We start from the raw sequence: 18,789 nt of genomic DNA on the forward strand, positions 1-18,789 counted from the left end.
AATATTCCCAGACTGGGGCACATGCATACCACTCATGTGGAATTCATATAGGGACAAATACTAGGTCTGTGCCCTGTGAGTGGCCATAGGGACCCTGCGACTAGGGCTGTGGCTGGACTCTGCTCAGATTCCAGAAGCTTACCACCCCCTGGGAATCCAGAGCAGCAGAATTTTAGATTCCCTTCAAATAAATCCTAGTGGGTGGCCAGGAAGGGACACTCAATGGGATCTGTGAGACAAGCTATAGCTACTTTTTTTTTTTTTTTTTTTAATTGTCTCAGAATAGTCCTTATTCAGTTTTCATACTTAAAATAACTGAAGAAATAAATTAATATGTATAAAGTTCTGAATTCATAAATCTATTTGCAAGATCAAGGATTATATAAATTCAGATTATAATACAGTGTACATACAAAAACTTCAAAGCGACACTGAGATAAGAATAATATTTTTAAATGTACCTGTGTTAGTTGCACCAATCTACATTATGTAGACTAAAAATATTTTTACTACAATTTACTTTCACAGGTTAGGATGTTTGTTTTTGCATTTTACTGATCCTGGACAAGACTAGACTGATTAATTTGGTTTATAGTCATATTCATTAATCTTATATCTACTAGCACAATGCTGTTGTGTTTGGGTTTCCAACGCTGCAAAGAAATGTATCTCTCAGGCTTGGTCTACACTGGCACATCATCAGCAAAACTTTTGTCATTCAGGAGTGTTAAAAAAAACACCCACCCCCAAACGACAAAAGTTTTACCGAGGAAAAGCGCTGGCGTGAACAGTGCTTTGTCGGCAGGAGCACTCTCCTGCCGACAAAGCCACTGCCACTTGTGGGGGGTGGAAGTTTTTTGTCGGCAGGAGAGCTCTCTCTCCTGCTGACAAACAGCAGCTACACTGCGTGCCTTTTAGCGGCACAGCTGTAGCGGCACAGCCATGTCGTTAAAAACCTTGTAGTGTAGCCATATCCTCACAAACCCTCAAACAAATGTAAATCTCTAAAGTTTGGGCCCAAACCATCTGACAGTGTCACTTTGAGCAGTTGACGTTTTATTTTTCACTGAAAATGCTCTTTATACATCAACCCACAAAACACTTGTTAAAATAATATTAAAATTCAAAGAGAAGAAGAAACTGTGAATCCAATTCCAAAACTCCATTCTAAAAACTCACCTTTATATTGCTAAAGTTAAAGTGTTAAAAATGCTAATCTGGAAATCCATCATGACAAAGAATTAGGAATTTGAGGCCCATGTATTGCACAAAAATATTATTAAGCATTTTCAAAGCTGTGCTTGGTGCCGCAGAGAAACAAGCAAAGATATGAGCCCTCCCTGAAAAATTTACAGTGTGAGGGCCTGATACTGCAATCACATACGTACATGCAAAACATTATCAACAGGAAAATTCCCACCGGCTTCAATGGGACTACTCATGTGCATAAATTACATCTGAGCACACATTTGCAGGATTGGGACCCAAATCTGACATCACATAACAAACAAGGATCATAGACCATGTTGGGGAAGGAGAGGAAAGACAAGAGTTATAAGAATAAAAATCACTCGATAACTAAATGATGGTTCTGTTGAAGTTAAAAATTCTTTTTCTAAGAAATCTGGCAAAAATTTGTTTTAAAGAGGGACTGAATTGAGGAAAGGGAGGTGGCTTACTAAACAGACCTAGGGAAAAGGGGCAGCCAGAGTGGGAATGTTCTATGACAAACCTGGCTAACTTCTTCAAAATGATCAATGTGACATCCCATAAGAAAAGACGTTGGGGCCATTACAAAATCCAGCATCTGACGAGATAGAATAGGTACAAAAGTGTGTTGCCATTGAATAGGATGAAGGTACAACATGAAGCATTCAGCTATGAGTGTTAGCAGGGCCCAGTCAGAAGAAAAGAAAACAATCCTCTGCTCCGTTAAGATGCAAGTTATAATCTGGAAACAATAATGAAAATAACTAGTATTAGTAGTAACATTTGTTACATAGAGCAAATTCTATTAAAAGCATCTCCAAGCACTTTACCATTTACAAATTGAGGTTCACCTTCAGGAGATCAGTGTTACAGTAATACACATTTTACACATTGATAAACTGAGGCAAATACAAGTTAAAGGATTCTTACACAGCCGGAGTGCTAGGAATAAAAACCGGGGTGAAATACTGGCCCCACTGAAGTCAATGAGAGTTTTGCCATTACTTCAGTGGAACTAGGATTTCTCCTCAGGAGTCCTGGCTATCAGTCCACTGTCTCTAGCCACAAGACTACAATGTAAGAGGCCTGTATAGCACCAAAATTAAGGGATAAAAAGCCAAACCAGACACTGATGAAACACACAAATGGACCACATAAATTTTAGAGAAAAGGGCCACAAATTGTTATGCTTGTATGGGCACAATTACCCAAATGCACATGCATGCAGATGCACTAGAAGGAGGTGATCATGCACAACATTTTCAGATGGGAAGGCTGGTTGTGTACCAAATGCATGCAGACAAATACGTGAGATTGTGGGCATGGCTAAAAAAATAAGCCAACACTACCTATTTTCAGAACTGAGATGGATTAGATCAGGGGTCGGCAACCTATGGCACGCGTGCCAAGTCGGCACGTGAGCTGATTTTTGATGGCACGCCGCTGCCTGCCGGGGTCCCGCTCAGCCCGCTGCCGAACCCCGGCAGTGGGCTGAGCCGGACCCCGGCAGGCAGCGGCGTGCCATTAAAAATCCTGCCCGACCCAGCCCGCTCTTCTCCGCCCCCCGCTCTCTCTGGCGGGTGCAGGGGGCAGAAGCAAGTTTGCTCCTGCCGGCTGTTGCTGTACAACAGGCTCCGCCAGCAGCCAAGCTTCCCCCTCCCCCGCCTCTTCCCCCAGTGTGCTGCATGGAGCCCCGCCTCCTCTCCCTCCCTGCCGCCGATGGCCCTTGCGAGGGAGCGGAGAAGAGCAGCCCCAGCGCCCTCGCTGCTCAGACCAGCAAGGAGGCGGGGAAGGGGGGTAGGAGCGGGGCCTTGGGGAAGAGGGGGTAGGAGCGGGGCGTATCCCTCCAGTCCCCTGCCGTGAGCCTCTCAGGGCAGGGGGCTGGGAGCACCCCCCTGATCCCAACCCACCCCCCTAAGCCCTCTGCCCTGACCCCTGCACCCCCCCTTGCACCCCAGCTCCCTGCATCCCCCCCACGACCCCATCCCTGACTCCTGCACCCCCTTACATGCCCCCAGCTCTCTGCCCTCACTCCTGCACCCTCCACACCCCATGCCCTGACTCTTGCACCCCCCACATCCCCTCCCCCCACCCTGAGCACCAGGTTGACTTCAGGCTGAGCAGGGCCGGCGGATGGGACCCCAGCTGGCAAGGGGCCGGCAGCGGGCTGAGCGGGGCCGGCAGCCGGGACCCTGGCTGGCAGGAGCCAGCGGACGGAACCCCAGACCGGCAGCGGGCTGAGCCGCTCGGCCCGCCGCCGGTCTGGGTCCCGGCCCCGCTCAGCCCGCCGCCGGTCTGGGGTTCTGGCTGCCAGCCCCTTGCCAGCTGGGGTCCCAGCCACCGCCCCGCTCAGCCCGCTACCAACCTGGGGTTCTGGCTGCCGGCCCCTTGCCAGCCGGGGTTCTGGCCGCAGGCCCCGCTCAGCCCGCTGCCGGCCTAGGTGAACGGAACCCCAGGCTGGCAGCGGGCTGAGCAGGCCGGCGGCTTAAAATCAGCATTTTAATTTCATTTTAAATGAAGCTTCTTAAACATTTTGAAAACCTTGTTTACTTTACATACAACAGTAGTTTAGTTATATTATATATAGACATAGAAAGAGACCTTCTAAAAAACATTAAAATGTATTACCGGCACGCGAAACCTTAAAGGGGGGAGGGATAGCTCAGTGGTTTGAGCATTGGCCTGCTAAACCCAGGGTTGTGAGTTCAATCCTTGAGGGGGCCACTTAGGGATCTGGGGCAAAATCAGTACTTGGTCCTGCTAGTGAAGGCAGGGGGCTGGACTCGATGACCTTTCAAGGTCCCTTCCAGTTCTAGGAGATGGGATATCTCCATTAAAAAAAAAAAAATTAAAGTGAATAAATGAAGACTCGGCACACCACTTCTGAAAGGTTGCCGACCCCTGGATTAGATGCACACTAGGAACACACCAAAGGCACAGATGAAACAAGGATTCAGTCAGCCCTTCAGTTCAAAAGAGGAAGCAGCTGAGGGGGACAATGGTGATCTATTAAGAAAATAGGCGGGGCTGCTGGCAGGACATTGTCTTGCCTTTCTTCATTAATTACATTGGACACATATAATGGTGGTACCTGTTGTGGCTCCATTGTTATGGTTGGCTGAGTTTTGCATTTAAAACAGATTCAATTCTCTGCTATGTATGATAAAAACAGTGTATACTCCCCCAAAATTACAGCACTTACAGTTTTAGTATAGAATGAATTTTATGAGAGTTTACAAGTAAATCTGTTGTTTAGTTTGAGTTTTAACAATCGGTCCTTTAAGAAATTTAGCACCTGGTGTTAGATCATGAAGGAAAAAGAATAATCAAGCTAATGTGTCTTTAAAAATCAATTTAATCTAATCTAATCTGGACCCCAAAACGCACAAATGCCTTATTCAGAAACTTATTTATTGCATGGAATTACTACACAGAGTTAAATTGTTTGAGTGCCCTAAATGGGCATTTCCATATATTTTAATGTGTTAGGATTTCTTTTAACTTTAACCTTAGCTCTGAATTTCCTGTGTTTACAAGTGCATGATTTGGGGATAATTACATCTCTCTAATGTATTTAACCCTAAATTACTGATATGTACTCCCAAGCTGAACTCCATCTTGCAGATTTTTTTCTGGGAACAAACAACAAAGGAATCAAGGTAACAAGCAAAAAATGTGACACTTTATAGAATCTTTAAAGTTTGTTTTTTATTACCTGTAGCACCTGTTCTGGTTTGAAACATAGTAATGGAAGATGAAGATTCAAGTCAATAATTGGGCTGTCTGGATCCTCCCGTGATGGAAAGACTATCTGTAGTGGTTTCATATTAAATATCTGTAGTAACACATGTTTTTCAATTAATTTTTAATGAAGAAATGGTCCCACAGAAATTTTAAAACCCAATTTTAGCAATAAAATATTACAGTTATCAGACAGAAAATTATATATATATATATATAAAAAAGCACAGAACCTAAAATGTAGCTTCATATACAAAAGATAATTGCAGTACTGGAAGTATTAAACTCAATAATAACTATCTCCATAAAGATTTATAAAGCATTTTGTGTTTCTTTTCAGTCTAGTAAGAGATTTTAGATACTGAAACAGATATTAACATTGAGGAAATGAAATACCTTTTTTACAAAATTATAAAATGTATTTTGATATAATCATAATAAAAACATCTTTAAGGGACTCTTGTCAATTATGTCTATTGTAAGTTTAGTCTAACTGCAGTCTGTCTTTCTAGGCTACCTCTGCCTTTATCAGAGCAATATGTCTGGATTCACCTGCTTTGTTATCTAATATTTTTTCTCCAATTCTAACTGAGAAACTTTACCAAAACATAATTTGTAATTTCACTGCTTGCTGATTACAACGTAAAACGTAGACCAGCTTATATTTGATTTGATTTAAATAAGGTTAATAATGAAGAGCTGAATCATGCATTTAGACACAACCCACAGAAGGAACTGTGGAGAGCTGCACCATTCCAAAAGCAGCTTCTTGAAGCTCCCAGGTGCACAAAGGGAGAATAGACCCCTTTTTACAGTGCACCTATATATGGTCCCCATTATTGTAGTATCTGAGAGCCTCACAATCTTTAATGTATTTATTCTCCCAACACCCCTGTAACATAGGGAAGTATTGTCCTCATTTTACAGATGGGGAATTGAAGCTAAGTGACTTGCCCAAAGACACACAAAACATCTATAGCAGAGCAGGGAACTGAAACCACATCTCCCAAGTACTAGACTAGCACTAACCACTCAACAACCCTTCCTCTCCTCACTACCCTATCTGCTGTGCAGAGCTATGGCCCCACCTTCTCCCCACCTCTTTTGTGTACCATGTGTCCATTAGAAAACAGGGTAAGAGCAGTCTATGCCCCCAAAGCACAGGTACTGACTTCAGTGGCATCACACTGGCATTAAAACTGGTGTTACAGACTATACCCCATTTTACACAAACAACATACTTAGTATTTTATAGCAGGTAATGTTAAAATAATTATGAAATTGAGCTTCACTAATTACCAAGTGGAGTGTTCCTGGTGGAGGACTGGGTATTAAAGATAATTTTGCTGCAAATTCTTTTATACGATCATCAATGTCTAAATCCTTGAGAGGTCTCAGATGTACCAGTAAGCTGAAATTAAAGTATGCCAAATATTTTTTTAAAATGTAACATGCAAAGAGGCTAAAAAATAAACTCTTCCTTGATACCTTAAAACAAAAAATTGTTGGGATGGATAAAAATATTATTACAACTATTTAACCTCTGGTTTATTAGATAATTTAGAGGCTCCAATTGATTTTAACATTGCTGCTGTATATGAAGCTGCTCTTTCATATCTTTCACACACAACTTTATTTATTCTTCATGTGTGCAAGTCTGTCAAATGTTTCTATTTTGGGAGTTTAACTTCTTAGCCATTTCAAAACCACAGAAGGCTAGAGCTTATTGGAAATTAGCCTGTTTCTTGCAGGCCTACATGCACTATTCAGTTATAAATTAAAAATACACAATCCAAAAAAAGAATTACTACTGCAGCATTACAATTGAGAAATTAAATGCACGTCAAACTCAAAAGTTTAATTTCCTAAAGTATCATTGCACAAATATAGAGTAATGCAATAAATGACCATTAAAATGTGTGATTCAATGTGCATGCATTTTTTGTAGCATTTGTAGCAAATTTTGTAGCAAAATTAATAACTATAAGACGTTAGAACTTTGAATTTCCTGACTTTTGTGCATATAAATTTTCAATTTTAAATTACATTATCAGATTTTTTTTTTTTTAAATGCTTTGGTTAATTTTTTGTACATAAATATGCTATTATGTTTGCCTGTGAAAATAAGTTCAGACACTGTTGTCAGCTCCAATTCATACCACAATATTATCATATTTTCAGTGCAATAGTTGTTGTGATTTGTGTCTAACTTGGGGTTTAAACTCCATGCGGAAGTGACCATTTCTTTCCCTATCTTTGCACACTGCCTAGCAAAGAGACAGAGCACCACAGAGCACAATAACGAACTGGAGACTACCAACTGTTCCCCACAATCAGAGAATGTGGATCCTGATCAGCCACTAGGAGACAAAGACAAATACGTAAGAGTTTATTCCAGCCAATAACTGGAGGAGTCACATCATAGAGAGGTTCTAATTTCAGTGCTGGAAGTCCTTTCCGACAAACTACAAGGTTATGTAATGACAGTCTAAAACACAAGATATTATCAGACTTTACCTTTCTTAGCACTGAGCCAGCCATTCAGGAGTCATACAACCATCTAATTTTTCAAAAGTGACTAGTAATTTTGGGTACATTTTTGGTTGTCCAACTTGAAACACCACAGATAGGCCTGACTTCCAGAAGGTGGGGGTTCCATGTTTTCTGAAACTCATACCTCTTCAAGGTATCTCAAGTCTGCCACTTAAAAGTAAGTTACCCAAAATTACTAGTTACACTTGAAAAATTAGACCAATGTCCTCTCCTGAACAGAAATCTATATAGATTATCTTGCCAATAGTTTCAAAGTTCACTCCTAGTTTGGCCCCTCCTTTCAGATGATGACAACTCTTCCCTATCAAAACCACGGTGATCCAATTTTTCCCCCCCCCATGATTTTGCCATCTCTTCTCCTCACCTCAACCTCCAACCCCACCTGCTGGCCCCATCCCTTCGGCCAAGCAAGCCTAAGGGCTTGTCTACACTGGCACTTGACAGCGCTGCAACTTTCTTGCTCAGGGGTGTGAAAAAACACACCCGAGTGCAGCAAGTTTCAGCGCTGTAAAGCGCCAGTGTAGATAGTGCACCAGCGCTGGGGGCTAGCTATGCCCCTCATGGAGGTGGGGGTTTTTAAGAGCGCTGGGAGAGCCCTATTCCAGTGCTCTGCCACGACTACACAAGCCACATTAAAGTGCTGCCACAGCAGCACTTTAACATTGCAAGTGTAGACTAACCCTAAGCTTGATTCTTTAGAACTAGTCACCACTGCTCCTTCATTAACCAAGGGGAGGATGGTTTTGAGCAACAAAAGGTGCTTCCTCCTACAACACACTGCATGCACTGCTTCTGTAGAACTCCCAGACCCTGAAGCTCAGGGAACAAGGTCTTGATCTACCTACCCTATCCTAAGGGAAACTCAAGTTGTCTGCTGCCTTTCCCACCAGAAAATTCAACAGGAATGCTTTGGGTGTCTAAGTGTAACTAACTAATACTAGAACCTGATTCAGCCACTAAGACCAAAGTCACTAGTGATTTGGGGTGGGGGGGTCAATTTTTGGGTGGTCAACTTGAGACACATCCAAGGGGCCTGATTTTCAGAAAGTGCTGAGCACTCACACACTGAAAATTGGGCCCCCTTAAGATCCATACTCTGAAAATTGGGACCCTTTAAGGAATTGCAAGTTGAGTACCCAAAAATTAATACTCTCCTAAATCACTGGTCACTTTTGAAAACCTTAACCTAAACTTCTTGCTTCTCCAGCACAGGTAACAGAAAAATTAAAATAAACCAAGGCAACAGTTTCAGAGAGCCACCTAGCAATAAAGCTGTCCTCAGAACAGAATACCTGCAGCTATCCTAGTCTGTCAGTGTGACGTATAGCAAAACTCCCTAATGGTGTAGCATTTCAACCAGGAGGACTGTCCTCTGTCTTTCACACATTTGAAAATGTGGGCAGGGAGACCTGATTTTCAGCTTGCTGGTATTTTGAGCAAAAGTAAAATTGTACCCCAATTAAGTCATACAAAAGGTGCTCAGTTATAAAGATTGAAAAGCTTTCCACAATCCTCCAAGCAGAGCTTTGGTCCAGCAAAAAGTATTCAGTGTTAGAATCATAGAATATCAGGGTTGGAAGGGACCTCAGGAGGTCATCTAGTCCAACCCCCTGCTCAAGGCAGGGCCAATCCCCAGACAGATTTTTACCCCAGTTCCTTAAGTGGCCCCCTCAAGGATTGAACTCACAACCCTGGGTTTAGCAGGCCAATGCTCAAAGCACTGAGCTATCCCTCCCCCTGTATTAATTAAATTAATGGAGATATCCTATCTCCTAGAACTGGAAGGGACCTTGAAAGGTCATTGAGTCCAGCCCCCTGCCTTCACTAGCAGGACCAAGTACTGATTTTGCCCCAGAGCCCTAAGTGGCCCCCTCAAGGATTGAACTCACAACCCTGGGTTTAGCAGGCCAATGCTCAAACCACTGAGCTATCCCTCCCCCCCAGTAGAGAAAAATTAATTCTGAAAAAAATAATGGTTCAGAGGTTATAAAGCCAGAAGGGACCATAGTGACCTCCTGTATAATACAGGTCATAGGACTTCCCTAAATATATTCCCGTTTGAACTTACTAGAGCACATCTTTTAGAAAAACATCCAATCTGGATTTTAAACATTTCAGCAATGGAAAATCCATCACAATCCTTGGTAAATTGTTCCCATGGTTAATTACCCTCATGGTTAAAAATTTGCGCCTCATTTTTAATCTGAGTTTGTCTAGTTTCAACTTACAGTCACTGGATCTTTTCATAGCAAGGTCTATTACATTGAAGAGAGCCCTCTTATCAAATTTCTGTTCCCCATATAGGTATGTAGGCTCCCTCCATTATGGGGGCTTCTGGACCTTGCCAGAGGTGTTTTAATTAGGCTTCTTTGTACTGTACATTGGTTCCAAAAAACTACAACTACTTCCAATTGAATTGTAGTGGCTAGGCACTGTAAGGACTACAAATCCTACGATGCAGCATTTGGCATCTTCTGGGACACTTTGAACTTGTCTCTGCAATCCTGTATTTGGGCAGAAGTGGAAAGTCAGGAGATCCTACAGGGGCTGTACTGATAGGCTGGGAAACTGGGTAACTGGAAGAGAGGAAGCTGACAAAAAAAGATCATGGCCTGAAAAAGTGTGGAGGTGCTGATGGTGAATGTTCTTGTGGACGTTTAACGGGTTTGTTTTTTAACGCAAGTCTGTTGCAGTGAGTAGCGATTAAGTTTACTTAAATGTTTAGAAGTCACAACCATTAGCTGCCACCTATTATCATCTTGTCACAGTTGCTGCAGTAGGTAGCAATTGTATTCTGTTGCACTGTCATTGTATTTTGCTATATTACTTTGAAGTAAAGCTGCCTGTGGATCCAACTTACCTATTGCATCGTTTAGGACAGAGTTGTTCCTGGACGCTACCAAGGTACCCTACCAGAGTTATACAGTGCCTATTCAGATGGAGGCACAGCCAACTGTCATTCTTTCTATAAGTATAAAGCTGCTGCAGATAGGTGGACTGAAGATTCCCACCTACCCAACACCGCCGCTAGGACCTCCCCAGGATCTTCATCATCCTGAAGAATATCAGATGCACAAGCAAAACATGAGCACTTGCCAGCTTCCAGGTGATCCATGAGGGAAGAGAAGGATACAGCTACTTATAGACTGTGATCAAGTTACCCCTTAACCATCTCTTTGTTAAACTGAACAGACTGAGTTCTTTGAGACTTTCACTAGTATATGCCTATTAGGCTATGCAACAGACATTATCAGCACAGTGAGAAGGCCGGTCAGTGTTTTGAGGCATAAACAGGATCTTAGCACACCCAATAAATCATATGCCACAATTAGTTGGTTAAATCCTGACATTTGCATCAACAAAAAGGGAAAATGTACAAAAGGAAAGGGACAGACAACTTTAAACAGAACTGTGCCTATTTATGTACAAACGCTCCCCGACTTACGCAAGCATTCCATTCCGGAACGCCTCGCGTAAGTCGAATTTTGCGTAAGTCGGGAACGTATACCCGACAATTACGCGCCAAAAAAAAAAAAAAAAAGCTTATGGAACTTTTTCCGTAAGTCCGGATTTGCGTAACCCGGGGAGTGTCTGTACTACTATAGTATCTGATAGGGATGCCTTGGAAAAGCCTGCCCGACAGAAATGAGCTGTGGGAACAAAAAATATACTTCAAGCAAAGAGATTACAAAGGAGTGTACAGGTTCTCTAACACTATTAACTGAGCTTGATTTACTTTAGAAATTTTTCAGAAAGGAAGGCCTTCTAACAGCATCTTTGGGCTGGCTCACAAATGGCTCATAATCTTCTGTAGAGCAGACTTAGGGACATGTTGAGAAAGAGACAGAGAAAGAGAGAATGTTCATCCATCCAAGATGGGGATTCACCCAGAAATGGGTGGTTGTCACCAACTAAAAGATGCTTTTTTCAGTTTAGCTAGAAAGTAGGAGAACTTGTGGCTTAGGGACAAGCGTACTAGACTAGGCCTCACGAGACCTGGGTTCTATTCCTGCTTCTCTGTGCCTCAGTTTCACCAACTGTAAAATGGAGATAATGACACTGATTTTTGTAAAGCACTTGAGATCTACTGATGAAAAGTGTTATATTAGAGGGGGAAGGGATAGCTCAGTGGTTTGAGCATTGGCCTTCTAAACCGAGGGTTGTGAGTTAAATCCTTGAGGGGGCCATTTAGGGATCTGGGGCAAAAATCTGTTTGGGGATTGGTCCTGCTTTAAGCAGGGGGTTGGACTAGATGACCTCCTGAGTCCCTTCCAACTCTGATATTCTATGATTATTGATGTGTCAGGACATGGATAGCATAACACACACACTGGAATGGAAATACCTGTTCAAAAACCCTTAACTTTTTGAAAAGAGCTATACTCCTGTAGATTAATCCAACAGCAACAATGTTTGGTAATGGTCTGGACTCTCAGTTGTTTGCCTTGGAGACAGAGTCACACACTCCCCTGTCTCCCTTTCAGTTTGTTCTGGCACTAGAATCACCAGCACTGCCCACTTGTAATGCAACAAGTATTTATAAAATTAAGATTAATGGTACAGAATATAAAGATCTTGATTGTTCTGAAGGAAATTTCCAAGTCAGTAATGTGACTCAAGGTACCCACCAGGATTTAATGTATCCAATTACAAAATATGAACATGTCTCAGATTAAAAAAAATAACTGGGACAAGAGCAAGTTGTAACTTCTACTATTGGCTTCCCTTTGACTTATGTTAGGAACTTGAGCTGAATGCCCAAAAAGATAAAAAATAACTCGGAGATATCATGTACGAATAAAAATATCAATCCCATTTAGGGCCAAATCCTGTTCACTGGAGGTGCTGGAGCATGTGAACTGTGCACAGGAGTGTTCTGGGAGAACCAGAATCTCTCTCTCTCACACACACACACACACACCTTCAGAGCGGAATAAGCAGCAGCAAAAGACACCTTCCTGCCCCCAGAACTATCCTCATTCCAACTTTCAAAGTCCTGTTAGAGCTCTTTAAAAAAAAAAAAGGAGAATAAAGTTGGAAAAAATTGTTGGGTGACCTTAAGATAGAGGATAATACTGTTCCTCTATAACAATGATAGTCAGATCTCAGTGGTTCAGGAGCCAAATTGGTGATCAGCATTACTCAAAAAAGCCACCAGTGTGAGAGTTTCATTTACTATTTTTATTTATATATTATTCTCACAGCAAAATGACTGACGAAGTGTTATTACTATATCAACTACAATTGGTTAAGAACATAGTAATAGCATCCTAATTGATTAATAATTAAATCACACAGTATTTTAATATCACGTGCTGCAAAGAGCCGCAGGAGACCCATTAAAGAGCCACTTGCAGCTCACGAGCCTCAGTCTGAGTATCACTGTCTATAACAACAGAAGGCCCACAAGAGAGTCTGCATTCTTTGTATACGGCAACCTATGCTTTGTGGGGATTTTTGCTGGTGTAGCATTCTTGAGGAATGGGAAGAGCCTGGATGGTGGATCTGCAGCCACATGGATCCATCAGCCAAACCGCTCCCTGCAATAGGAGTTAGGGAAATCACTGGAAATAGAGGCTGCTGCATGCCTGCTGCATGAAACTTAACATAGCCAAATGAGTAACCAACTGCTAAAAAAAATCACCAGCTGAAGGCTGAAGTTAGAGATTGCGAATATTCCATCTACACGGAGCATGCTCCCCAGCTCTTTGCTTCAAACTGCCACACAGAATTAAGCTTTCAGTTTCAACGCAGATAAAATGGACAGCGGTGAATGCTTTCCTCACATGAAAATATTCTCTTTCCTTGTGGAGAATGCAGAGAGCTAAAAGCCAGGAGAATGCAAGATCTAAACTTATCTACTAACTAGTGTTTCATGAGGAAACTGGAGTGATCATATTTAGAGCTGGGTGAAACTTTCTTTACTTCTGCTACACTGCACAGATGGGCCAGTGATAGTCTTTTGTTGATCGTATCCTAGATCTTGGAAAGGTTCTGTTTTATCAGAATGGGTGTTTGTCCTTTGCTCCATATTTATAAGGAGACTGTCCACTAGAGAAGCCAGTCTCTGCTCTGTCCCTTCTGAAGCATCAGTAAGAGGGGTTTAAGATTATTAACATGCAAAACCATGCTCTGAAGTGTCCCTAGCCTCTGTTTGCCAGAAGCTGGGAATGGGAGACAGGGATGGATCACTTGATGATTATATGTTCATTTCCTCTGAAGCACCTGGCATTGGTCATGTCGGAAGACAGGGCACTGGGCTAGATGGACTATTGGTCTGACCCAGTATGGCAGTTCTTATGTTCTGTCTTTATGAATGACTATAAATTAGCATTATGATTGACAATGAATAATCACTGGGCCAGGGAAAGTGAGTGAGTGACTATATAGCCTGGTGGTTAGGGTATTCACCTAGCGTATGGAAGATACAGGTTCAAGTCCCTTCTTCAATGACTAATTATTTATAAATGGAACAGCTTCAACAGGAGAGATTGACAGACCCCTGTTCCACAATATCCCACATAACCCAATGGTTAGGACACTGGCTTGCAATGTGGAAGACACAAGTTCAGACCCATTCTCCACAGCAGGCAGAGGGGTTAACTGAACCTGGTGACCCACATCCTGGGTGAGTTTTCTAACCACTGGCTTAAAGCTTATAAGGGATTCCTACACAACCTGTTTTTGGGGTGGAGGGGAGAACTATTCAGCAAATTCATGTCAAATTCATGAATAGGTTCCTGGCATTTTTGAGACTTAGCATTGGTTGAAAAACAACAGCAGAAACTCTTGTTTTTTCATTTAGATTATTACAGCAGGCCTACAACCGCAGGTTATTCAGCATTGTACAAATGTAAAAAGACAGAGTACCTGCCCTAAGGAGCTTACAATCCACTTCAGACACAGGCATATACATATTAAACAGGTTGAAGGTGAAAATGTGAAAACTTGAGATAGTAGCCCCCACAATAAATTGAGGCTACGATAGTCAACAAAACAGTTTTCCAAGTTCCATCCCATCTCTTGACCCACCTTTAAAGTTCAAGTATTTTAAGAAGTTTTAGAATGTAGATTATTAGTCTCACTGTTAAGCCTTCAAAACAGTGTAATTTGGGAACTAAAAGCCCTAAGATACAACCGAATTTGCTCCAACCCCTCAGACAGAGACAAACACCTACAAGATCTTTATCAAGCATTCTTAAAACTACAATAACCCACCTGGGGAAGTGAGGAAACAGATTGACAGAGCAAGACGGGTACCTAGAAATCACCTACTACAGGACAGGTCCAACAAGGACAATAACAGAACACCACTGGCCATCACATACAGCCCCCAGCTAAAACCTCTCCAGCGCATTATCCACGATCTACAACCTATCCTGGAAAATGATCCCTCACTCTCACAGACCTTGGGAGGCAGGCCAGTCCTCGCTTACAGACAACCCCCCAACCTGAAGCAAATACTCACCAGCAACTACACACCACACCACAGAAACACCAACCCAGGAACCAATCCCTGTAGCAAACCTCGTTGCCTACTCTGTCCCCATATCTACTCCAGCAACACCATCAGAGGACCCAGCCACATCAGCCACACCATCAAGGGCTCATTCACCTGCACATCTACTAATGTTATATATGCCATCATGTGCCAGCAATGCCCCTCTGCCATGTACATTGGCCAAACCGGACAGTCCCTCCGCAAAAGAATAAATGGACACAAATCGGACATCAGGAATGGTAACATACAAAAACCAGTAAGTGAACACTTCAATCTCCCTGGTCATTCTATTACAGATTTAAAAGTCGCTATCATTGAACAAAAAAACTTCAGAAACAGACTTCAAAGAGAAACAGCAGAACTAAAATTCATTTGCAAATTTAACACCGTTAATCTGGAATTGAATAGGGACTGGGAGTGGCTGGCTCATTACAGAAGCAGCTTTTCCTCTCCTGGAATTGACACCTCCTCATCTATTATTGGGAGTGGACTACATCCACCCTGATTGAATTGGCCCTGTCAACACTGGTTCTCCACTTGCGAAGTAACTCCCTACTCTCCATGTGTCAGTATATAATGCCTGCATCTGTAACTTTCACTCTATGCATCTGAAGAAGTGAGGTTTTTACCCACAAAAGCTTATGCCCAAATAAATCTGTTAGTCTTTAAGGTGCCACCAGACTCCTTGTTGTTTTTGGGAACTAAAAGATTCTCTCCTCCTAATTTGCCTGTGGACTATCAGAATCCAAGTAATCATGTATTCCTTCACATAGAGTGGCTAGGTCACCTTATTCCACAGTGTGTCTAACCAGTTAGAGACAAGTTTACTTATGCTCTTTGTGAAACTTATTCTGTTCACAGTGAAGTGTTTTAAAATGATTTTCCCCAAATAGAGAGACCTGTAGAGTTTGAGATCTTCCAGGGAGAATCTAGATAAATCTATATTAGAAATCAGTTCCCTGCAGATATTAATTTTGCACAGCCAGATAAAATCTCAAAGAACACCAACACTGGAATTTCTTTGAAACTGCATTTCTATTTTGTTACTATCCAGGTGGCTTTTGTTTTAATTTTGTTTTGTCCCCTGCCTCATGCCATAATCACTTATAACAAACTCCAGTTTTATTGTCACTCAAACATTCCCACTACATTGTCAAATTTTGACAATTTGTACGTAAAGGACTGACTTGTAAATGTATTTGCAGCACAGGCATAAATGATATAACAGTAATACTTACCACGAGAGACAGTCCTTAAGGGCATTAAAATATGGATATCTGGATATGACACAAATAGCAAATGGTACGAAGCAGCCAAAAGCTTTAGCAGTCTGCACAGATTCCCTGTGGGCCTGCCCATTTGAAGAGATATAACCATCCTACAAGAAAGCTACATATTAATGTTGTGATGTTACTCATGAAATTACGGTTGGTATTTTTGAGAGAATCTAAGCAAATTAGACACCCAACTCCCATTGAGATTTGAACATCTAACTCCCTTAGACTCCTTTAAAAATATATATATATATATATATATATATATATATATATATATATATATATATATATATATATATATATATATATATATATATATATATATATATCAGTTTGGAAAGGTTAGATCCCCCTGCTAAAAGCAAGTTATTTGCGCTATGAACATCTACCAAGAACATGGAGTATATAACTCACAAACATTAAAGCACCTAAAAATATGCTTAAGGCCAAATTTTGCTCTCAGATACTCCAGCACCATTGCCACTGAATTCTGTGGGAACTGTGCTTGAGTATATGGGCACAATATTGTATTAAGTGAGGAGTACTTCTCTTAAAATAAGAGTTGTTCCATATTGGTATTAAAATATACAAATATCCAATAACTTATGTGAAGCATCAAATTAAGTAGGTATTATTATCAAAATGTATTACCTAATATTTAAGTAAGTTTTATTAAAAGTGTAAGGTAAAAAACATACTTGCATAGGTTGGTAATACTGAGCAACAACACCATAAGTTCTGTTACCACAGACATCTGTGAAGACCAGAAAATGAATGTGATCCTCTTTTGATTCAGAAGTTATGTAAAGTCCTCCTGCAAGTAAGACAAGTACTTTTCAAAACATACATTACTGAAAAATAGTTTGTTTTAATAGCGCAGCTTGCATTGCTATAGATATAGCAAGTATTGCTACTTTACTTCCATTGTAATGCTTCATTTTAAAAAGGGATTATAGCACATCTACATAATTCACTTGATCTGAAATGGTTATGTAACATCTTAAGCCATACACAAATTTCACTGAACAAGTGAAAACACTACACAGCTCATTTTGTATTTGTGATATGCCAAAAACATATCACAAAGTCCATCTGATGGATTTTTGCCTATTTTTTTTTAAAAGAGGCTTATGGGAAATGGTCTCTACTTTAGGGACATCCCAATATATATAGTATTGGAGTGAGAAAGGGTATTCATTCATATTTAGAAGGAAAATATTTTCTTCAACCTAAAGGCAGAGAAGAGGTGAGGTGAGAAGACAGCCTTAAAAATACCATAAAATATAGGAAAGTAGAGAAATTTGATTATAAGCTCTCTCGGGCAGGGACCGTCTCTTTGTCCTGTACTTGTACAGTCCCTGGCACAATGGAGTCCTGCTCCATGAGTAGGGCTGCGTGGTACTATGAGAATACAAATAAAAAAAATTAAATTGTCAATATCCATAAACAGCCACAATAAGGGAAGAGGTCTGTGACTGTATTATTATTATAGGTCACCAAACAGATCAAGTGTTTATAAACATTTCTTAACTAACAGTTAAATAAAACCACATAATACCTGGAAAGCATAGTTGTGGCAAGCCAATAAGATCAATATCTTTTGGAACACTAATATCTTCAGTATCAGGTGCTTTCTGTTCCCCATTTGGATTTTTCACATTTTCAACCTTAGGTCTCTCTCTCTTTTTTCTGAAAGAACGTCTTTTTGTTTTATTGAAGTTACTACTATTTATATTAGTCGCTTGAATCTCCTCTTTGCTGATAAACGGAGGCACAAAAACTGACAGAACTTCTGGATCAAGGGGAGGAGAGTTTCTCTCTTTTTTCTGAGCAATCTAAAAACAAAATAAGTAGACATATTTATTATTGTTCTTTTTAATGTATTTAACCATATTTTCCATTCTGCCCTCGTGATTGTAAGTGTGACAAGAATATATTTTTCTTCTTTCCAGTTTCTTCATTTTCCCTTCCACGACCTCATTCTAAACCCATTGAATTCAATGGAAAGACTCCATTTGTCTTCAACGGTCACAGCATTAGGTCCCTAATCTTAATCTATTCATGATTCAAGCCTTACTAAAAATCAATGATTTCTCTTTGGCAAGCAACGCTTCCAAAACTAACATCAGCACATACCAAAAAGATACTTTTTCCTCCTTTCACGTGTTCTATTTGTCTTACAGTTTTCTCAGAAATAAACAAGAACAAAAAGGAAAATATGTCCACATCCCCTCAAGTATATCCTTGGTTTCATAAAAATTACATTTTTATTTCTTTTATACTATTTTTCAAAAAAAGACCATACTTCTACATTACCACACAATTTTATACCCACAGTTAAAAACTGCATGCTACCAACACTATCACCCCCAAAAAATAAAAAAAAATGGTAAGAGGCATTTTAAGCACTAAGGGTGTAATACGGTATCTATGGACCTTAATGAGGGTTTTCCCTCTGACTTACATAGGTACATGGCCAGACACTATAAAATTGTGTGGCAAATTGCA

The 18,789-nt window shown here is 40.9% G+C and overlaps 1 protein-coding gene across 1 annotated transcript in view; it reads right to left on the reverse strand.

Annotated features, from left to right (window-relative positions):
• Positions 1 to 18,789, reverse strand: part of DENND3 (DENN domain containing 3) — a 78,614-nt gene that overhangs the window by 41,432 nt on the left and 18,393 nt on the right. Inside the window, 6 exon segments of the mRNA XM_065399595.1 lie at positions 1,733 to 1,951; positions 4,925 to 5,044; positions 6,250 to 6,361; positions 16,243 to 16,382; positions 16,980 to 17,095; positions 17,840 to 18,116. Coding sequence (XP_065255667.1) covers positions 1,733 to 1,951; positions 4,925 to 5,044; positions 6,250 to 6,361; positions 16,243 to 16,382; positions 16,980 to 17,095; positions 17,840 to 18,116 — 984 coding nt within the window.

Source organism: Emys orbicularis, chromosome 2, assembly GCF_028017835.1.
Source record: "Emys orbicularis isolate rEmyOrb1 chromosome 2, rEmyOrb1.hap1, whole genome shotgun sequence".
Taxonomy (NCBI): domain Eukaryota; kingdom Metazoa; phylum Chordata; order Testudines; family Emydidae; genus Emys; species Emys orbicularis.